At 53.3% G+C, this 22,879-nt stretch overlaps 1 protein-coding gene across 1 annotated transcript; it reads left to right on the top strand.

The window, feature by feature from the left end:
• Nucleotides 1-4,676: 4,676 nt before the first annotated feature.
• On the top strand, nt 4,677-17,812 carry LOC114067815 (nectin-1-like). Its single transcript, XM_027903499.1, has 5 exons — nt 4,677-5,049; nt 5,786-6,088; nt 6,547-6,664; nt 8,514-8,665; nt 17,221-17,812. The coding sequence occupies exons 1-5, from the start codon at nt 4,677-4,679 to the stop codon at nt 17,760-17,762; spliced, it is 1,488 nt and encodes a 495-aa protein (XP_027759300.1). The 3' UTR covers nt 17,763-17,812.
• The last annotated feature ends 5,067 nt before the right edge of the window (nt 17,813-22,879 follow it).

Below are 22,879 nucleotides of genomic sequence, written 5' to 3'. Positions count from 1 at the left end.
GCAGCTTGTGTGGCGTTTCAGACCTCGTTTTCCACTTAAAAATAGGGGAAGACTTGAGAGGTGAGCTCGGAAATACCAGGGGAGAAATCTGTAAGTGCCAGCAGGTGGGAAGTTTTGAGTTCCTCCTGTTCCATCCCGTTTTTCCCCCTCATAGAAAGTTCTTGGACATCTGTTTGTAGTGTCTGTGAGGCATGTGGGGCCACGTGTGGGACATCATTGGCCATTGCCAAGGTGCTGTCTCGAGCTCAGGTGCTTTTTGCAGGATCTTTGCAGGTTGAAAGTGATGCACCGGTTTGTCCTTCTGTAAGATCCGGCTGCTGTGACCCCTCAGTTTGGTTCTAAGTGATGCAGAGACCATCAGGAGTGATCCCTCTGACATTTGCATCAGTCATGATATTGCCACACCAAAGGGTGGCTCATCACACTCCTGCCAAGGGCTGTTTCAATGCCCCGGGGGTGAGATGAGTATCAGGGAACAGGAGGGAGAGAGATTGGTGAGAGGCTCAGCAGAGGCAAGGTTGTGCAAAGCAGCGTGGAGTTCACAGGGTTGTTAACAAAGAGGCATTGAATGGAGGCTCAGTGTTGTGTCAGAGCTCACAAGTGCCTGGAGATCATTTCCAGAGCTTTCTATATGGGGGAGCAAGAACCAGATCTGCAGGTGTGGGAGCCTCGACGTAACAGCACCTGCCGGGCTCTTGGGAGAAAGGGTTTTTAGGGTCAAGAACCACCACTTGCCACTTTGTCTGCTCCCTCCCCACTGCCCCTCACACCTGGGCAGTCCAGACCTTCCTTCCCAGCCCACTGCCTCAGGGCACCCCCAGCTCTGCACGGTGCCCCCCAGGCCTTGCACGACCTGGTAAAAATATCTGGGTTTGGGATCGTGGGGAAAGGCATCAACACAAACCACTTCAGAGGCCAAGGTGGAGGAGTAGGATCTCAGAGGTCTCCACTAATGAGGCCTTGGCACCAACATGTCTTTGGCACACAAGCTGGGCCTTTTTGGTCCTTGACTAAAAAAAAAAAAAAAGTAACCCCACAAAACCTAATGAATAAAAACGCAACGCAGGCAAGCTGCAACCCATCCAGCTAATCCTTCCTCGTGTGCTGGCCGCCCCTGGGAGGTGTCAGCACGGATTGGTGGGCACTGGGAGATCTGGCACGGGACGTGCCAACAGCAGGATGCATCCCAAGCCTTTTCTCTGCTGCACCAACCACACACAGATCGCTCAGCAGGGAAGAACCCAGGCGAATCCCGGCCCTGCACTCACACACACACACATACACATCCAGTTTAATATGTTCAACCCTCTCCAGAGGCTGATTAGTGATTTTATTTTCCCCTCCTCTCCCGGCCCTGCGTGCTCATTGCCATCAATTATCTGTGCGTTTGCCCTGATGAATTATTGAGCGCGTAACGGGGCGAGGGAAGACCCGCCATCCCAGCTCCCAGGAGCGTGGCAGCACTTTTGGTTTGCCCTCTGCCTTCTGCTTTAGGGTGGGGAGCACGGGAAGCTGAACATAAAGAGTTCATCCTCTCTTGCAAAAGAGCCATGAGTTATTCAGCCACCTGGAAAGGAAACGCGATTTCCGTGCAGTGTTTGGGGTTTTTCAGGATATTTTTTTTTTGTTTGTTTTGTTATTTCTTCTGCTGGGTGTTATTTATTTATTTTTTTTTTCCTCCCTTTTCCCCTGAAGCCTCGAGAAAGTTTGGAATGTGTTTTTGTTGAAGCTGGTACGTGTAGGGGCCTGAATCCCAGCTCTGGCAGCATTTGGTTGTTGGCAAGCAGCGCTCACTGAACTGGCACCAGCTTTTTCCCTGGCCAAAAGTCTGGCTCTTTACACTTGGGGAGAGGGTTCTGCTGGACCATTCTGGGATCTAGTTCAGGATCAGCTCCAAAATTCACTTCTTCTCCAATTTATGTCCAAGTCCAGTCTGCATTGATGCATGGATCCCATGGCAGGGAGAAGGTGGAAGAGGGAGGGTAGCACTGGGAATTGTTGCTACCACTCAAGGTCAAGAAAAATCACTTGATTTTTAAAAGGGTCAGTTCATTAATTTGCAGGGAAATCACAGCATAAAGGGAGGGCATGGTAATGACTGAAGTGAGGGTGTGGATTGATCTTTCCTGTGCTCTATATCACATTCCCTGCTAGGTTGGCTGACTGTAACCTTATTTAAGGGGCACAGCTTAGGTGCAGTTAGATGTCCCACGAGGGAGAGACAGGCTGTCTGCCCTTCTCCAAGGAGAAGCTAGTGGCTTTCCATCCTCTCCTCTCTGGAGTTTTGCTCATCTCTTGCTCCTCTGGCACCTCGAGGAGACGCCGGGGCCGCTGCTGCTTCCTGGGCCTCTTTATTGGGATGTGGAAATCCCTGTTCAAAGGGATCCCTTGAGGCCTTTGTGGGGGGTCAGGGAGCTTGTGTGGGAGCAGAGCCAGCTGTGCCATCGCCCCAGCCCCGGGCAGGCTCTGCCTGGGGGCACGAGCCCTTCATGAAAGGGGTGCTGATGAATCCGCTCTCCCCCAGCCCTGGGAGGAGGAGGGAGAGCTGAGCACACCTCCAGCCAGGCAGTGCTGAGGAGGGTGGCGGGCTGTTCCCAAGGCCCTGGCTACGTGCTGGAATTGCTCCCCAGCAAGCTCCCACATGCTCTGGGAGGCTCTGAAGGCTTCAGAGCCAGGCTTTGCTTGGCAAAGCTGTTCCTCACCTCCGTGGGTGTGGGCAGCGCTGCAAGAGGCTCGCTCACCTCCAGGGTGCAAGGAGCAGCATATGCTGCAGGGCATGTTGGACACATGTCCCCCCTCCCCATCCAGCCATTCTTTCCTCATATCCCAGCGTGACATCATCCAAACCCAGCCCATGCCCTCATTTCATCAGGAAGGGCATTGTGGGCACAGACCAGGCTGGTGTCGGAGAAGTCCTTCACCGTGTCCTACTGCTGGGACATCCTCCAGTGGAGAAACGTGGCTCAGATATGACTTTTTCAGAGCAGCAACATCCCTTCCCTCTGGTTTCAGGAGGGAAAACCATGGCAAAAATGTCCCTGGCCACACTGGGAGGGGAGAGGTGCTGGGCTGAGCCTCACAGGGCTCGTGCGTGCAGGCACATGAGGGCACCAGTGCTTTGCTGTGGCTGTAAAGCAGCTCTGGAAAACATTCCTCAGCACCCAGCTGCAGTGCTGGGGTGTGGGGCAAACCAGGGCTTGGCTCAGGGAAGGGGGCAAGTCCACACAAAGCTCTGGAGGCCGAGTTTCGGTCGGAACTGCTGATGGCTGTGGTCAGCTGGTGGCGTCTCCTGGCCGGGCTGGGCTGTTGAGGCTTGTCTTCGGGGTCACAGGAAGGAGAAGGGGAGAGGGAGGAGGCGTAGATGAGATGTGGGGATTGGGATGAGGCTGAGAGTGAGGGGGCAACGTGGAGCCTGCGTGTTTGTGGGTGAGGAGAGTTTATTCTGCCTGCGCTTGTGCGTGTGTGAAACTGCGGGAGGGGGAGCCTTGCTCAGGTTCACTGGAGGAGTCCCAGGTACACCTGCCGGGGATCTGTGGGGGCTGACACTGAGCAGTTCACCCTGGCCTGGCACAGGGAGCCCATTCATCCCCTGCAGGAGCAGGTCAGGGTGACATTTCAGTTAGAAGATGCTGCCTGGTTTCTCTTCCTGTGCGTTTTTCTTTCCCCCGCTTCTCTCTCTTTCGTTACCCCTTCACGTTGCTCACTGTTTGTACATCTTTCTCTCTTTATTATCCCTTTCTTTCCTTTACTCTCAGGCTCCCAGAATACATCCAATTCCAGATTCTACCAGAAGCAGGGAGCAAAACCCGCTTTTCTTGTTCTTACCACCTTGCTTCTCCGTTGTATTTATCATATAAATACTGGCTGTATAATTACCAGAGTATTATCTCTAAATATAAAGATTGGGAAAAGATAGAGTGGCAGCAAAGATGAATGTCAGGGTCAGTCTGGTGGGAGACATTTTTCTCCATCTGTCAGGGGAAGAATCAAGAGGCAGAAGGACTGTCACGAACTGCAGCCACAACTTTTCCCAAGCCCCTTTCATCTTTGCTCCACAGAATCAAGATGGAAGGTTCCTAAATTCTGCTATTTTGGGGTTAAAAAAGGGTCACAGAAATTATCTAGATGGTTCAAGGTGTATGGGCAGTGCTGTAAAGTGATTCTTAAATGGGAATTACTGCTGCCCTGAAATGAGGGCTGAGTCTTTGCAGCTCCTTTAATTACTGATGCAGTTCCAGTGGGATTAAATGGATGTGTGAGTGTGTGTTAGCATATGTTAGGATGTGCTGTGCTGATAAATATCAGCCCTTTAACATGCCTCCAGATACACATGCCCTGCATATTTACCATAATTGAGCTGGTGCCACCCAGAGTTGAAGACAAAAGGAAGGAAAGCCTTATTGATCCAAACTTCTGGTGATCAAGAGCCCTGTTTTGGCTGACTGTGGTGAAGAGTGAAAACAATTTGTGGGGAAGAAGGTGTTTATGAACACCTGATTGAAAGGAAAGAAGGTACAGGTGGATGCAGAAGGTACTGAGTGCCTGTAGCCGTAGCCTGTTCTTGTGTCAGCCGTGCCAAGAAGCAGCAAACAGGATAAATAAAGGATTCCATGAGCCTGATGCCCCATAACCTTGTTGCTTCTCTGTTTCCCTGTCTGGGCAGGGCACACACGCTCATGTCTTCCCATTCCATTGCAGGGCTGCGAGCTCAGACCGTCCTGGTCAATGACACCGTGTCGGGGTTCATCGGCACAGACGTGGTCCTGCACTGCAGCTTCACCAACCCCCTCCCCAATGTGAAGATCACGCAGGTGACGTGGCAGAAGGCCACCAACGGCACCAAGCAGAATGTGGCCATCTACAACCCTGCCATGGGGGTGTCCATCCTCTCCCCTTACAAGGAGAGGGTGACGTTCCGGAACCCTTCCTTCAAGGATGGCACCATCCAGCTGTCCCGGCTGGAGCTGGAGGACGAGGGGGTTTACATCTGCGAGTTCGCGACTTTCCCCACCGGCAACCGGGAAGGGCAGCTGAACCTCACCGTGCTGGGTAAGGCTTTGGAGGGTGAGCCCATTGCTTCCAGCTCAGCAGGTCTGGAGGAACCTGGGGCTTGTGTCCCCGGAGCTCAGGGCAAAGGTGGATCTATCTCTGGGTGTGAATTTTGCCTGGGATGATCTTGCAAGCTGACTGAGAAGAGGTGGAGAGCAGGGAGCCCAGGGCAGGTGGCTCGCTGAGCTGTCACACCTCCTCTTCTCCCCAAACCTCAGTTCTCCTTTTCCACCCATCTACACTCTTAAAGCAGGTGCAATAACAGTGGCCAGTCCCCTGTGGGAGTGGTGAGTTTTAATGAGCTTGTAACTGCCAGGTGAACAGAAAGAAAAGACAAGAGAGAGATCCTAAGCACCAGCAGAGCTTGTCCATGGAGCTTAGGGTTGGGAAGAAACAGACCCACCCAAGGTCTACGTGACTTGTTTGCTCTTCAGTTTCAGCTTCTTTCTAACATAGGGCTGAAAACCTCTGTCAGGAAAGGATTGACTTCCCACTGTGGGCATCTCCACTGTTCTTTCCCCAGAGATGCTCCAGGTGGATGGTGCAAGGTGCATAAGCACTGCTGTAAAGCAGTTCTTGTAGGGGAATAATTGCTGGCAATTATCGAGGACTCACCACAAGGCCTGTCACAGTGGCGCCAGATGTCTCTTGGGATGCAGGGTAGCATTGGTTTGCTGACCATCTCTTTGCTGATAAATTGTTAACTGTGCCCTTCTCCTTCTGCCCTTCCTGGCAGCCAAGCCCACGAACTGGATGGAGGGCACCAAGAGGCCGCTCATCGCCAAGTCTGGCAGGACAGAAAAGATCCTGGTGGCCACCTGCACCTCCTCCAACGGGAAGCCCCCCAGCACTGTCACCTGGGACACCAAGCTGAAGGGGGAGGCCGAGTTCCAGGAGATCAGGAACAGCAACGGCACCTTCACGGTGATCAGCCGGTACCGGCTGGTGCCCAGCCGCGAGGCCCATCGGCAGCAGCTCATGTGTGTGGTCAACTACCAGCTGGACAGGTTCACTGACAGCATCACCCTCAACGTGCAGTGTGAGTGGGCCTGGGCAGGGCCTGGGGCAGGGCTGGGGGCAGGGCTGGGGGCAGGGGTCAGTGCCCAGTCCCTGCAGTGTGTGCGGGATGAAGTCTGGGATAGAGTCTGGCAGAAGGGAATTTTCTGAAGGGGAGATGTTGGTCTGGTGGATGATGCTCTCTTTTTATTTTGAGAGTGAAAACTGGAGTGATCCCCTTGGAATAATCATATGTTTTCTCCTTTTCACACCTTCTCTCTCTGCCTCTGCCACGTCCCTTTTGCTCCCCTCCCTCACATTTCTTGTCCTGTCATCTTTGCCTCCTTGCAATCTCTCTCCTTCCCCCACCCCTGCCCCCTCATCTCTTCCTGTTTCATTTTCTCCTCCTTGCTTTTCCACAACTCTTTCCTTTCCTTTTCCCTCTGTCCTCTCCTTTTTTCCCTACGGCTTTTCCCTCTCTTCCACCCTCCCTCCCCGCAGATGAGCCAGAAGTCACCATCGAGGGCTTTGATGGCAACTGGTTCCTCAACCGCAAGGATGTGAAGCTGATATGCAAATCTGATGCCAACCCCCCAGCTCACACCTACGAGTGGAAGCTGTAAGTGCCTCCAGTGCCTCTGCTCTCAGCAGCACATGTCACCTTCCAAGAGGGCCAGGGAGCCTCTGCAGACACCTCACTCACCCTCTGGTCAATTAGGGCCCAGTCCCATTAGTGTCAGCGGTGTCACTCCAAGGTAGAACCTGTGCCTGTGATGAAACTTGCTGCCAGCAGCACTGCAGCCTCAATGTCCAGGAAAACTTCCTGTTCTCACCTCACTGGGATAATATTCTGCCCTGGTGACGTGAAGCAGCTGAGATGTGACAAGGTGATTAATTTGCCCAGCCACCACCAAGTGCTTCGGCAGCAGAGCTGGAAAATAACCCGGGATTTCCCTGCCTTAAAAGGGGCACAGATAGCACAGAATTTGTCTGTGTGTGAACAACCTTTCCCTGGAATCAGTTCCAGGAGATCCCCGCGTGACTGACATTAAACAGAACCAATCCCTCATCCTCCAGGGTTTCAGCTTTTGGCTGAAAACACTAAAGAGACATGAAAAGTGAGTGAGGGGTGTCTGGGGAGTCAGATGGGAATTGATACAACCTGATGTGATTCTCTCTGCTGCGCTCTCTCTTCTCTAAGCACTCATGTAGCTTTAAAAGAGAAAGATCAAATGGATCCTTTCTTCTTTTCAGCTGGCATTTGTCATCAGGAAAGAGGCTCTCAACATGGCTTTGCAAGGAGCATATTCTCTCTCATTTCACTTCCCAGATCAAACTGTTCAAAGTGAAAGTCTGAAGAGGATTGTTTTTCTTGCCTTTTTTCTAGTCCTCATCCCCAGCTCTCTCCATCTGTTGGTTCTGCCAGTCTGGCTTAAACTCCGAGGGGCTCTTTGGGCTCCTCATAACATTTCCAAGAAAGCCTCAGAGGCCAAGATGCACCCACGGCAGAAAAGGTGCCACTTGAGGCTATTTCTGTGCTCAGATGTTCCTCTTCCCTTTCCTGGAGGTCAGGAAGCAATTACTGCTGCTGCTGTTTTGCTCCTGCCTGGAATGTAAAACCCAGCAGTGCTTTCCTCCCCTCCCTTTTTGGATGGTGATGAGCAACAGTCAGGGGAGCTGTTAGAGGAGGCAGTGGCTTTCTTCAGCATCCCACCCCACAAGATGTACCCTTGCCTCTGGAGATTCAGTGCTCTGTAGGACCAAGGGTGAGGTGTTCTGTTCTTCCATCAGTTCTGGGATCACTGGATTGGTGGAGCTGGGAAAGACTAAAATGTTTGCTATAGGTGTGTGTGTATGTGGACATGGAAAATAACTGCATGTGCATTTAGGCACTTCTTTACAATCCTAATTATACCCCCGTTATTCCCTTTTGTTTCTTGCAAATTGCTGACAATATGTGCACATTTGGGTCGGGAGGAGGGGGAAGGAATTACTTGAGTAATTTTTAATTGCCTAAGAGAAGTAATTACTTTACTTTGCTTCAGTAATTAAGGATAACCAGGCCATGTGTGTCTTTTCCTAACACACAGGGGCTTTTTTATTTATTTTTTTTTTTTTTTGTATCTGCCTTTGTTCATTTATTCTGGTTTTGCATTATTCCAGCCTCACACTTGCTGTTCTGACATGGGCAGGTCATAGATGGCAGGGCTTTAAATCAACACCGTTCTTTGAGAGCCTGAGTTGCAATTAACACTGGCTGATGAGCTGCCCAGGAGTGTTGTACGGGCAGGAAATTGGAGTTGAGCAGGGTCAGGTTGTGTCCTTTTCCTGGCTGCATCAACGGGTACCTTCCAGACAGCACCACCAGCTCCCGGACCTGCCCAAAAGCAGACCTAGCATGTTGGTGCCACCTCTGCGACGCTTTGTGTCACCTCTGGAGCCAACCATGGTCTTTGTCCCCTCCCCAGGCCAAACGGGACTCTGCCAGGGAGCGTGGAAATCCAGAACAACACCATCTACTTCAAAGGGCCCGTGTCCTACAGCGTGGCCGGCACCTACGTCTGCGAGGCCACCAACGCCATCGGCACGCGGTCGGGCCTGGTGGAGGTCAATGTCACAGGTAGGAAAATGCCTGGTGTGCTCTGGAACACGGTGACGAGGAGCTGGGGAGGGAGAGTCACATCTCCTCAGCCTCAAGTGGTGCAGGGGGGGCTGTTCTTTGCTCTGTTCTGGTGTTGCGCTGGTTTGCCGTGGATTTTTTTTTTTAACTTTTCCTCCCTTTCCTCGCGTTGTCTTTTCCTTTCTTGCACCAAGGTACGTTCTGTTTGTTCCCCCCTTGTCTTCTGCTGTGGATTCAGAGAGATCATTGGGCGTGTTAAAAGCGAAGACGTGTCAGGGAGATATTTATTGGAAGGGAGAAGAAGGGGTAGGATGAGGATATGGACTGCCACCGAGGCTGCAAGGCGTGAGATGGATGAGTCATTTGTGCAGGATGATTTGTCTGGTGTTTCTGGTGTTAGGTAACTCTCATGATTTTTCATTTGAGCTCCTTCCAATGCCCTGCTGGTCTGTGCACTGGCTCACCTGCCTGATTTCTGAGGGGCTGTGGGCACTGGAGTGGCTTTGTCTGGGCTCCAGAAAGGAGTAACATCACAGGGTGCAGGCAGTGGGACAGTGGTGCTATGTGGTGTCATCTGAGGCAGAAGGAATTTGATGACTTGTAAATCAGCGTAGCCACAGGAATAAGGAAGAGCCATGTGGAGAAGTTTAGGTAGTGTCAGGGAGAGAAAGGCATGTCGAGAAATAGCTGAAAGAAAAGAAATACCATATGGCAATGGCCTCATTTCAGAGAGTCAAAGTGACATTGCGAGGCATCACCCAGGGGGAAAAGTGGCTGTTGGTGCTTTGAGAGCAGGAAAGGGAAGTTTACCCCATTCCTTTGGGGTAAAAGGACAGATTTGGTTTGTCAGTGGGTTAATGACAGGCAGTGCCCAGCAGTTGTGGGTCTCAGGAGAGCTGGAAGTACCTCAGTGCAGTGAGGTCTGGGCTGCAAACACCCCAGTCACCCTGTGAGCTGGATGGGGCCACTGGGGGCTTCCCAGGGAAATACAGGACAGGTTCCTGGGGTTGTTAGTTCTTCCTGCTGCCCACCCCGAGGCAGTCAGAGCCCTGGAGAGTTGTTTAACCTGAGGGTGATGGAATGGGGTTCTCAGGGGGGCTGAGCTCCAGCCCCCTCCACCCGCTTGCTATGGTGGTAAATGCTGAGCAAGCATAAATATGAGCCCAGGGCAGCTAAAATGAGCAATAGCTCTGTGTTTGGCACCCTCACCACCTCAGTTCCCCTCTCTGTAACATGGGTAAACCAGGCTAATCTTCCTCTATCCAAGTGCTTGGAGGTCAATGGATGGGATGTGCTAATTAGATGCTAATTACCCAGTATTTATTTATGATCATTATCACTGTAGCAGGCCTTTAATTCACACCTCCTGTCCTGGATCGTTGCCTGCTGAGTGTTCTTGGTGCCTGCTTTTCTCTGGGGGCTGTTTCCACAGCTAAAGGCAGTGGAAGAACAGAGCTCTCCTTGCCCAACCCTCCCAACTGCCTGAAGCCAGGGGAAGGTCATGGCCAAAATCAGCTGCTGGCCATGCCATGGGAGTTGCCACCAAAGGCACAGCGTTCCTGGGACAGTGCAGGCAGTGCCTGGAACAAGCTGAGCTGATTCCCTTGGGCGATAGAAATGCATCCCACGCGGTAACTCCAACACTGGCTCACGTTTGGAACAGTGAGCAGAGGGCAGAAGCCTCCAGACCCAGCCACCAGTCACAGAGAAGGAGGTGGAACACTTTTTGCAGAAGATTTTGAGAGTGTGTCTCAGCACCAACTCACCTGCACAGGCACGAGCTCCTCTGGGGACGAGGGGCTGTGGGTTCCCCCTCGGGGTTTTGGAAGTGTGTCCCTTCCTGGTGGTTCTTCTGAGGGCTGGCAGAGCACCGTTCCCACGCTCCATCAGCACAGAGCTGGCAAAGGAAGCGGGGACTGGCAGGATTTTGGGGTTTGGGTTGGTGTCTGCCTGCCTGTAATCTCAGTTTATTCCCAAAGGTCCGAACTGTGGGGTTGAGGTTAAACGAGAGGGAATGAAGGGCACACCCACTGCTGCCCTGACAGGAGGGATTAGCAGCCAACCCAGCAGGCCAGGCTTCCACCACATTAAAAAAAAAAAAAAAAGCCTTTAATAATTCATGGGATCTGAATATGTTTATCCAGCTCTCCCTCAGGACCGATTAGGCCAGTGCTGGGGAGGGCTGAGCCCTCCTCGCTCAGCTATTACAGGTACATTTGTTTGGGTCTTGCAGGCAATTTAGGGATTGTCAGTGGACCACGAAACCTCTTTCAAGAGCTGCATGCAATAAATGGAGTTCAATCTAGCGAGCAGCCAGCCTTGGGAGGAGAGAAAAAAAAAACAACACAGAAGGCTGATGCAGAGAAAACCCTGCAGCAGCTTTTCCCCCTTCTTGCCTCCCTGTATCCCCCCCCCTCCTGCCACCCAAAATCCTTCCTCCAGGCCCCAGAGAGGAGGAGTGCAGGGCTGGTTCTGGCCCCTGATGGGGAAGGAGGCTTGTTCCGAGGGAGAAGGCTGAATGCTTCTGTTAGAGTTATAGCGCATTAAAGAGATTGATAAGTGGAAATTTAATATTTTATTCCAGCAATCTGTTCCTATAATAGCTTCCCCTGCCTTGCAGGACCTTTGTCAGTCGCAGCCCAGCCGTGTAGTGTGACATGTCACTATTTATTGCGGGCGGGTGGGTGACATAATAAAGGGCTGTGGTTGGAGGCTGCACGTGTGTGGGGTGTGGGGGTCCTGGTCGTGGCCATACACACCTGTATGGCCCTAATTTGGATCCTGGCCATGGACATACAGGTGTGTGACCCCATTTGTATCCTTGGTCATGGACACACAGCCCTGTGTGACCCTGATGCTCCTCCTGGCTGTGGAAATGGGCATCCCAGAGGGAATGCCCTGCTGCCCACTCACGTGTGTGTGCAGGAACAAAACCCCAGTGCATTTGCATGTGTGAGTGTGTATGTTTTTATGAACCTGTGCTTTTCTGTGGGCAGCAGAGCTGGTCCATCCCCTGTGCATGTTTGTACCTATATATTTGTGTGTGCAGGGGACGTTCACCCACTTGTGTACTGCCTTCAGCACAAGGAGGGAGATATTACAGCATCTCTTCTCCTCATGGACCTTCAGAGGAGAGCTGGGGGAGCAGGGAGAGGCTGTGCCAGCCCTGGCCTTGGGGGGAAGGAAAAGCTGGCAGGGGCTGATCACCACCCCCCCTTTGCTTGGCTTGCAGCAGGGAGTTATTTACACACCAGCAGTGATCTCGTCCCAGCAAGGTCACTGCAAACAGCCCCTGGGCTGGCTGGAACCCTCTGCCGTGCAGCAGCAGGGGCTTTGCTGAGGCTCAGAGCACACAGGGAAGGCCCTTTCCGGGAAGTCCTAAATCCCAAGCCTAAAGCAGGTGCTCCCAAAGCCTCGCCACCACCGGCCAGGCAGCTTTAAGTGGCAGGATGTGTGGCTGGGGGGCTGAAGAGGAACAAGTCTGGGGGGAAGGGGGGGGTGTCTGTCTGATGCTAATCTTCCGGAGTGTCTGCTGCATCCTGTCTGGTGGCATCTGTGCCAGCGGCCCCCGCGGGAGCAGGGCTTGACTGACAAGTGATAGGTGACCTGGAGGAGAGATTAGAACCTAAGACACGTTTGGCATCTGGCCTGGAAGCCGTCACACTCTGAAATGCCAGTGGCAGCTGCTGAACTCCTGGATTAGTTGCCAGTGGTTTTTCCACCCCCCTCAAACCCACCCGACCGCCTCTCCTCTCCCTCCGTCTGCGCGAGAAACCCCTGGGAGGGAGAGGAAGGGCAGGATCCCTTGGAGGTGCAAAGGGGAAGGGAAGAGGGGCAGCAGTGCTATGGGCTTCTCAAATTCCAGGCTGAGGCAGGTCCAGAGGTATCTCCTTATCTTCAACCGTGTACACAGCGCGGGGGGCAAAGTCCTGGGATAATTTGGCGTGGACTCTTCCGGCAGGGAAAGTTTGCCGTCAGCAATCTGCCTCTTAGAAAAAAAAAAAACAAAAACAAAAAACACCCACATAGTCATTGCTGTGTTTGCTGAGGCCATCTGGGAACTGGGAAGCCCCATGAATCCATTGGAATTAAGGTTCCTGCTCCTCCCCAGAGCTGCTGCCTCTCCCTGGCTTCCTGGTTGTGCTTGGTGTTTGGTTTTGCAAGGTAGAAGGAAATCCAGAGCCTTCCTCTGGAAGAGCTTCATGCATGGAGCAGCTTGGGCTGACACGTGTCCAAAAGGTGATTCCTTGTGGAGTTTGATGTTCTCCTCAGTACCCATGGCTGCAGGGAGAAGTTTGGCTGGTGCTGGGTTTTTTCCTTGGTCTTTATGAGTGTGCCTTCAAGAAGAAACGTGTCCACAAGAAGTAGAGTCTTTTAAAATATCCAAGTGGTGTGATGAGCTTTTGAAAGCTGGTTTCCTGTGGATCTGCATATCACAGAAGAATTACTTGGTGTCTAAAAATACACTTTTTCTGATCTGGGCCCGTCCTGCCCTTTGGGAGCAGCCTCTTGTCCCTGTGGGTTCTCTGATGTCTAATGAGGTTTTAGCTCCCACCTCTACCAAGGATCCCTCTCCAGCTCTCACCCAGAGCTTTATGAGAGGGCTAATTTTGGATCATTCTCCTTCCGTCAGATAGCACTGGAATTGGCCAGCAGGTTCAAAAGGCGTTAGAGAAGGGATGGATGGGCAGGTGGGATGATTTGCATGCGCCTCATTTTTACTGGAAGCCAGCCATGAGAAGAGAGATGTGGGTTTTTAAAAAGTCTCATTTTTGAGGCCACTCCGGCGATGGGGAGGGTTTGTCACTGCAGTGGCTGCTCTGCTGTGCCCAGGGGTGCTGCAGGGGGAAGGCAGGAGGTGCCTGGAGCCACGGATGGAGGGATCAAAGGGAACCTGTGGGCTCGGCCGGGTGCCAGAGCGGAGCCCAGGGTGACCCCCTGGCATTCCCAGCTGCTGTCCCAGAGGTCCAGCTCCTGGCACGGGGACAGGAAGCTGGGCTGAATGCAACAGCTGGCAAAGCTGGGCACGGGCAGATAGTGTTGCTGCTTTAATTCCTATTCATACAGCACTCCCTCTTTTTATGAGGGCTGGGGGGGGGATGGCAGGAGGTGGGGGGGAGGCTTTTTATGCTGGCATTAAAGCCTGGCTTGTTCCCCCTCCCTCTGCTCTGCTGTCTCCTGTTTCTCCAGGCCACTTTTCACAGTGGCTTTAATTCTCTCCAGACTCTTCCTAATGGATTTTTCACATGGGGGCCCCCAAGCACGCTCAGGAATCGCACCAGTTTCCAGAAATTTCACGCCCCCCTTGGGCACAATAAGAGGGCTCCTTTTCCCACACTTGCCCCCTCTCTCCACAGGCTGTAACTCTTCTCTCTTTGCACCCCAGACACGAAACCAAGTGGTCAGACCTGTCCCAGTCATTAATTAACCAGGGAGCTGGGTGGGGGCACCCCGGCAGGGGCCAAGGCACAGGTGACACGCAGGTCCCCGCTCACCACCTGCCTTGGCACCGAGGCACCTTGTTGCAAGGCAGAGGCACAGCCCTGCAACACTGCTCCCTTCCCAGGGAACATTCCTCCCTTCCTGGCTCATCCTGCCCTCGCTGCTCCTGCAGCCCAGAGGCCATGGTGAGGGTCGCCAGCAGTGCCCACCCCGCTCCGGAGCCATCACCGGTCTGTGCCGCCATCCAGTGGCAGTGCCGGGCTCTGGAGTGGTCAGGATCCTTCCTCCCTGGGCCACTGGCCCCTCGGTTCTGCCCGTCCCCCCACCCCAGGGTCTCCCACCTTCCCCATGGCATCCCCAGAGCCCCCCTCGTGCCCGCTCCAGAGGGACGCGGTGGGAGGAAACCGTGGCCAAGGAGGGGATGATTTCGGCTGCTGGCTTGTGATCTCTCCCCATCCTTCCTCTCCCTCTCTTCCCACAGTTCGGGTTTGTTTTCTCTGGCATGGGAACTGGGCCACTGCGAGGAGGATGGGGCTGGGATGGGATGGGAGCAGAAAATAGTTCCGTGTGAAGCCCAGGCGTGAGCTCGTGCTCGTGTCCACGGCGTTGGCAGTGCCAGGGGGGCGGCACGTGGGCAAGGTGCTATCTCAGGGGTGGGCAGCACAAAGGGCAGGAAAAAATAAATATCTGCAAGAAAGGTAGAAAAACGTCTTTCCCACACACACACACACACACGCTTTCCAACCTGGACTGCTTAACGAGGCTTTGAAGGGAAAAGTGGGCCAAGCTCCTTCAGGAATCGGGCACACACTGCCCCTCTCAGATCTGTGTTCCAGAGCAGGGAGGCACAGGGATCAGTGGTGGCTTTTAGGGACGCTGCACACCATGTCTGGGTTCTTTTCAGGGGTGGATTTTGGGGCCCGAGGTCCCGAGCACAAAATCAGCCTTGCTGTAGGGTGGGAAGAGGCTTCAGATCGGAGCTGTGGGAAAATAAAACACAGAGCCCCTGGGGACTGAGCGGCTTACCGGTCTTTCCCTGCTCCCACTCAGCCTCCAGGTGGTCCCTGCTTTGTGCACAGTTTTGGGAATTGGGCAGCACGGGGCTGCAGAGGCTGTGAGGGTGAGGAGCAGCTTGGGGAGGTGGAAGGAGCAGTGTGGTTGAGGCCGAGCCCTCAGCGGCCAAGACTATGGACGTGACTTTTCCTGCTGTCCCTGCAGAGAGGTTTTGCATTAACCAGCTGGCTGTGACAAGCCTTCTGTTGATGCAACATGTGGTTTTGGCTTTCCAGAAGCCCAGCCCCAGCTCCCTGTGCTGAAAGACATGCCCTTGCTGCTGCTCCAAAGGCTGCCTTTGGAAAAATGCTGCCTCCTGCCTGCACAGCATCTTGCTCCTCGTTCTGGCTGCAGCAGGGACCCCCCCATCTGCCTGTCCCCAGCCCACTCTGCCCAGTGGGCTGCTCTCTGTGTGGGTTCAGCCTCATGAGGTTTTGCTCAAGGCAAGGCAGCACTGCAGAGACCAAGATGCTGTTGTCGTCTCAGGAAAGGCAGGAATAAATCAGCTTTCAAGCACAAAAAAAAAAAGCCCCATTTATGGATCAGGCCAGCAATTGCTCAAATTCAGTGCCCTTGTCCAAAATCTGCAGCTGTTTCAGGAACTGCCTCTGTTGGGGGGAAGCTCTTTTCTCCCCCTCTTGCTCAGCTGTTGGGCTAAGCTGTGCTGCAGAATCCCACTCCCTGCCAGCAGGGACATGAAGAGGGGTAGGAGGCAGACACTGCCTCATATCCCTTTGGAATCTGCTGCCTTTGAGCCCTGGCAGCTCTCTGGGAGGGCACGTTGAGATTGCTGCTCGCCCTGCACCTTTCCTTGGCTGCTGGGGTAAAAACAAGGGCCAGGAGGCTCCAGAGCAGCACCAAAGGTTTGCAGCTCAGAGCAGGGCTGGCAGACAGGCCTTGGGGGTGGGAAAAGCAGTAGGAGAGGTCTGAGCCTGGTGTGCAAGGGCAGGGCTGCCACGGGGCATTAACCAGGCGCCTGCTGTCTAAACTCAGAGGCAGGTGAAGGACTGAGACGACCATGGGGTGCTTAATGCCTTGTGGACACGGGTGTTCAACAGGCACTGTGTGAAAGCTGAGTTTGGCCAGGGGCTTTAACTGTGCCCAGGGAGCGTCAGGAAGTTGATTTAAGTCCTGGATCAAACTTTATCTGTGCCAAAGTGTAGGTGTCGAACTGCATGAAAGGGAAGAGAGCTGCTTTCTCATCTCTTTTTCTCCTTCTCTTTTGAGTTATTTATTTTTTTTTTTTTTAAATGGGTCAGGGTAACTGTAGGAACAAGATTAGCATGAGTAGTGGCACCGGGCTGGCCGTGGAAGAAAAAGAAGCAGTGGGAGGTCTGTGTCCCTGTGCTGCAGAGAACAGTCACCAGGGTCAGCACACGGGGTCAGGAGCCAGCAGGACTCTGAGCAGCCACACAGCACTCGTGGGTGTGTGGGTGGGAGATCACAAGGTGCTGGTGCCTTCTGCTCTGGACCGAACCGGTCGTGGTCTGGGCTGGGGTGCCGGGAAGGGGGTACAAAGCCGGCGTGTCCAAGCCTGGCACCTCCCGGGAGCAGTCGTGGCATCCCGGTGCCCACCTCTGGGCTGGGGTTTTTGGGGGTGGCTCCCCGTCCAAGGAGCACTCCGGGGCTGCCAGTGCTCCCCCGGGAAACTGGAACTGGAAAAAATGCCACCCGCTAAAGCGGAAAGCGTCCGGACTCAAGACACTGGGCTGGTGGGATCTGAGCACGTCCGGAGAGACCAGGTGGGGTGGGGAGGGACAGACACACTGCTTTCCAGCCTGCGGGGCTCCTGCATGAGGCTTGGCCAGCTTGGCACGGCACGCCGCCTTCCCCTCGCTGAGGCAGAGCTGACCCCCCCCCCCCCCCACCCAGAGGACGCCCCTATTCCCTTTTCCCTAGTTTTTCCCTTCCCTGTTCCTTACCCTCATCTTCCCCCCCCCCCCCCCCCCCCCCCCCCCCCGCCCTCCCCTCCCCAAACTGGCAATGAGAGCATGGAGGGAGGGGCGCGTTTCCGCATGGTTTGACACTGTTCCCCCTTCCATCTGTCTTTTCCTACCCAGAATTCCCCTACACCCCGTCTCCAATCGATGATCACAAATCCATGGTGCAGCCGAACATCCCCACACCGGTGATTGGGGGCATAGTGGGAGGAGTCTCGCTGGTCCTGCTGGTGGCCGTGGTGCTCTTTGTGGTACTCCGGCGCCGGCGTCACACCTTCAAGGGTGACTACAGCACAAAGAAGCACGTGTACGGCAACGGCTACAGCAAGGCCGGCATCCCACAGCACCACCCCCCCATGGCCCAGAACCTGCAGTACCCCGACGACTCGGACGACGAGAAGAAGCCGGGCCCCTTGGGCGGCAGCACCTACGAGGACGAGGACGAGGAGGCGGGCGGCGAGCGCAAGCTGGGCGGCCCCAACAAGTACGAGGAGGACGCCAAGAGGCCTTACTTCACCGTGGACGAGGGGGAGGCCCACCCCGAGCCCTACGACGAAAGGACACTCGGCTTCCAGTACGACCCCGAGCAGCTCGACATGGCCGAGAACATGGTGTCGCAGAACGACGGGTCTTTTATTTCCAAAAAGGAGTGGTACGTGTAGCCTGGCACCACCACGTTTGCTGCGCCCAGCGCACACACACAAACACACACCATACACACACACCATACACACCACACACGAGTGATGCCCTCCCGCTCCCCTGCGCCCCTCGGAGCTTGCACACCCGCGTCCCCCCCTGCACACACACACACTCACACTCGCACACACAGACACACACGCGCCCCCAGCCAGCCCCAGCATGGACTTTTGGACACTTCCAGCACTGGCACGGAAGGGCTGGGGCAGGGAGAGAGGAGGGCAGCTTTGCTTACAGATCGGTTTTTTTTTTGGTTTTTTGGTTTTTTTTTTTGGGGGGGGGGGGGGGGGGGGCATTAACGGGAGGTGGGAGGTTGGGTAATTATTTCCTCTCTCGGTTTTCCGGTTTTTCCGGTTTTTTTGATTGGTTTACTTTATTTTTTTTTTTTTTTTTTTTTTTGCCTTTTAATTTCTCGACGACTTCTCGTCCCCCTTCTGTGGTGTTTGTATTGGTCGGTGGCTTAGGTGTTACTCTTTGCTTTAACGACTGTTGCCCAGCCTGTATAGTACACTCTGTTTTGTGTCTTCATGTCTCAGAGTGCCCTTCAGCCCCCTCCCCGAGGGTTCCTCCTCCCGCTCCCACCCCCCTGAAACACTGGAATTTGTTTGTATGTTGTCTTGTTTGTTTGTTTTTAACCTTGGGGGGGGAGGGGGGGGTCCTGTCCGTAGGACAGAGGCCAGGAAAGTTTATGGCAATGGAAGCGTAGGTGCCATTTTATCAGGTGAATGGATTGGGGTTTTTTTTCCCCCTCATCGCTTTTTTTGTTTTCCTTCCGTGGGGTCTGGGTGACATTCCCATTGCCTGCTGCACACCTGGAGAGATCCACACCCAGTTTTTAATGACTCAATAAAAGGAAAATGAGGAGGAAGGGGGGAAAAAAAGCGCCCTGGACCAAACCCCAGGTGCACGGGCTGATAGCAGAGCGGGGAAACGAAACTGCCATTTTCCCTCCACAATTTATTATTTCCTGGCTTTTCGTTTTCTGTCTTTGTCTGAGTGTTCTTTTAAAAGAAAGGAGTATTTATTGCTGACATTTTTCCCCCCCGTGATGGCTCAGAGAAATGCTGGCTCTTTTTGTTCTTGTTGCTGTCGTTGTTGTCGGTACCAGCCCCAGAGCACTTCACTGGGGGCACAGCTGTGTCGGGCACACACCGACTGGGGAAGGGACCAACCGAGCACACTTCGCTTCCACACACTCACTGCCTTCAGCTCTGCACGCCCTGGCAGGGCAGGATCAGCCCCTAGGTTTTGTTATACCACTAAGACTTAATTGTCATGTGTTTACACTTTTATTATTTTTTTTTTTTTAATTCTGATCAGAGCATGGGGGTGCTGCTTTTTCTTCTTCTCTCTCTCTCTCTCTCTCCTAGCAACAACCCCAGCCTTGGCTGTGCCACGTAGTTGGCATTGATTGCCACTTCTCCAATATCACATCCCTCTTCTAAGCACAGGCTTGGTAGACAGGGTAGGAGTGATTGAGCCTGGGGTATTGATCTCGTCCTCCTTCCCTTGAGCCACTGTGTTGTGATGGGGAGGTTTGGATTGCTGCTATCTCTGCTCTGTGGATAAATGGGATTCCAGACTTCAGGGCCCTCTGCCTCACACCGACCATCTCCAAAATTAGATTCACTGGGTTGGGGCTTATTTTTCTTCTTGTGGGTTAATTTTATTTTATTTTTTTTTTAATTTGATGTATAAATAAATCTTTTGTTTGAAAAGAAATCCCCAGTTTTCTGAGCTGTATTATCATGCACATCTAAAAATAGCAGGACTAATTTCTCCTCCTGCCTTACCCGCTGGGTTTTGTTCCGTAGCATCCAGTGGTTTATCCTGCTACAAAAGGGAGGGTGGAGAGGCAGACCCACACAGATGAGTCAAGGTCAGATCTCTGATCCAGGCAGCTTCCAGTGCTCCCCTTCACTGTGTGGTGCTTGGTCCAGACCGCATGAAGCTCAGCCTGAGCCATCCACAGTTTGTCCCTTGCTCTGATTGCGTTAGTGGGGAAGGGGAGTGGGAAATCCAATTGTTGGCCTGTAATCTTCCTGCTGTTCCTGCCAGCCCTTCAGGCTTCCTGGCTTCTGGTAGAACAGCCACATGCCACAGGAAGGCTGCTTTATGTCCTCTGGAAGGCAGGGCAGACAGAGATTCCCTTGGGGTCTCTAGGGCTGAAGCTTAAAAAATGAGGCTAAAACCTTCCTGGGTGCGTCCACTGCCCCCAGGAGCACCCTGATAGCAAGAAACATCCCCCCCAGTAAAGGAAATAAAATCTCTTAACATATCTCTGATGACTAGTCAGGGCTGGTGATTAGGAGTGGGAATGACTTCCCTGCAGTGCTTTGGGATAGCAGCATGCACAGAGCTTTAATTCCCCAAAGGAATCTGTAATCTGGACCAGGGCAGGCACAGCTGAGGGTTGTACCTCAGCCACAGCTCACCCCAGTGTCACACAGGGCGTGCTGCAGAGGGAATTCCCAGCAAAGTCCTTCTCCCAAGTGAGTAATCCTTTAGGTCTGCATTTCACAACCAGGCTCTAAGCAGGACTGGGGCAGCGTCTCCAACACCAGACTCTGGGTGGTCCATCACCAGAGTGCAGTTGGTGGCACAGACACACTCTGTGAGGGGATGGGTTTGGAAGAAAACAACCTTTTATAAGATCTGCAGGGTCCAGCAGAGGTTCTGCGTGCTCTTCATTAGTCACAGGCAGGGGCCACTGCTCTGAGCTGGCAAATTCCCGCTGCACTGACCCCACAGGGAAGCTGTGCCCTAAAGACCAGAGGCACAAAGCCTGGCAGACAGAGCAGGAGGGCCTGGGAGAGATCAGGACAGTGTGGATGTTCCCAAGTTAAGGTGTGGCTTTCAGGAACTGTGAACAAGGAGCCCTGAGCAATCTGCTTTGGGTAGTTATTACTTTGCATTTGGAGGTGTCATTTTTGGAGATGGCTTATTTACTGCCTGTGCACACACTGTCCACATAATTCACTGAATGGGGCTCAAAAAAACCCAGGGAAAGGAAAGGAGGTCTTGGAGCAATGTTGTACTTCCAAGCTCGTTCCCTTTCTGCTGCAGCACATTTTTTTCCACCCCAGCACTGCACCAGCACAAATGTAGGACTCAGCTCAGTCACTTACCTCATCACAGTGCTTCAGAAAAGGGGTCAAACGATTATTTTTCATCCAGAACCTGAACAAGCCTGGGGTGGAAGATCCTTAGGCAGCGTTGCCTGGCACAGCAGTGAGGTACCTTGCCAGATCAAGGGTCAGGAGGGCATTCTTCTCATCCTTGGGCCCTCCAGCATTGCTCCCTCTATGCAGTTGTCCCTGCAGCCACAAAGAAATGCCACCTCTGTGCTGGGATTTGCTTCTTGCTGTCCCATGCAAGGTCAGCTAAATGGCCAGGAGACTCTTGGGGTGGCAGTTAACCAAGTGATTAGACTTTAATCCATTAAAAAAAAAAAAAGGCAGAAGGAAAAAGAAGTGTGGGGGTGGAAAATCAGATTGATGTTACATCTGAGATCTGTTTTGGCCCTGTAATAGCATCACTGTCTTCTCTGGGTTAAATTGCTCGGAGGGAGCCCTTGAAGGTAATTAGATCAGGTTTTCCAACATCATCAGGAAGAAAGTGGTGCCTGTCTCTACCTGGATGCAGGGGGGAGCTCAGGAGAGATGCCAAATTGAACACCACCTGCTTCCTGGGGGGTTCTGCAGGGGAGGGAATGGTGCTGGGGACCCTGCAGTGCTCACCTTGCAGGGACAACCTGCCCAGTGACCCCAGTGGCCTCTTGGTGCCTGGGCTGTGAAGGGGTCAGAGGGACAATCTGCTCTTTCCTCAGGGGACGGTGTCACTTGTCCCTCTGTGCCCCAGTTTCTCACAGTGGGCAGATTGTGCCAGGCTGGAGTTTCACAGCTGCCCAGGAGCTCCCAGGCTGGGTGACCCCTCGGGGACCCTCAGGCTGTCTCGAGTGAAAAAATCCCCTGCTTCTCCATCCCCCCTTTTCATCAGAGGTGCTAAGGAGGTGTTGGGACCTGGGAAAAGAGCAAGTGGAAGCTTCCAGTTGGGAGAGGGAAGCTGTCCCCATCCTCTCCTCCCCGGTGCTCGGGAGCTGCTGCTCTCCAGGAATTGTCCCATTTTGCACCAGTCCTGAGCTGGTGTGCCCCATTAGGGGTCCCTGGGCTGGCTTTTGTGCCTGGGAAACGCCTTCACCCTGCTGGGGACTGCGTGTCAGTGCCTGGGGGCCATGGCTGGCTGCCCCACCTCCCTTTGGAGGGATCATTGTCCAGATCCCCCATCCTTGCCAGTGAAGAGACATATCAGCGTGGTGCTTCTTCCCTTCCCCATCCTGATCCTGGATGGCAGCCTTGAGGGGGAGCTCAGGCTGAGCCCTGTGGGTCTCGTGACCCCAAACACAGGTGAATTTGGGCTGATCCCCCCTCTGTGTGTATTCAAGGAGCTGTACAAGCAAACCCATCTGTGTCACAAGCCAAAAGGAGCCTGTGGTTTTATTTACAAAGACACCCCAGCTGTTTTCCTGCTGGGGTTTATCTCTAGGATTATTCATTGCTATTCACCCTAGTGATGTTATTTTCCCTTATTTAATTACCAGGGTTATTTTTTTTCCCCCTGTTAAGTTATTTTCATTCAACTGGGGGGGGAGGGGGGGATAAAAAATTAAAAAAAGAAACAACCTGAGGATTTCTTCATGAAATAAATCAACAAACTCAAGTGGTTACACCAAATTAATTGCAAAGACATGAGGGACAAAGGGAGCCATTTTCCTGATGTTGAGTCAAAAAGAAACAACAACTGTTCAGCAGAAATCACAGAGGGTTAGAGAGAGAGAGAGAGAGATATTCCAAAGATTGATCTTCAAGCAATTAGAGAGGGGAATGTGATTAGAACAGGGGCTGCTGCTCTGCTTTGCTGTTTTCCTTTCCCATGCACAAGCACACACACACACACACACAGGCACACCAAGTTTTGGGAGTTTGGGGCTCCAATCCTTGGGTGGAAGGGAAGCCCCCCATGCCTGAGGGAGTCAGATGTGTCGTTCCTGCAGGCTCAGAGGTCTCCTGGCCCAGTTTGA

The sequence above is a fragment of the Empidonax traillii genome, unplaced genomic scaffold (genome assembly GCF_003031625.1).
Source record: "Empidonax traillii isolate 1590-97213 ecotype Southwest subspecies unplaced genomic scaffold, ASM303162v1 scaffold975:size500420, whole genome shotgun sequence".
Classification (NCBI taxonomy): Eukaryota; Metazoa; Chordata; class Aves; order Passeriformes; family Tyrannidae; genus Empidonax; species Empidonax traillii.
Note: the sequence above shows the minus strand (reverse complement) of the source record. Positions and strands in the feature narration are given on the sequence as shown.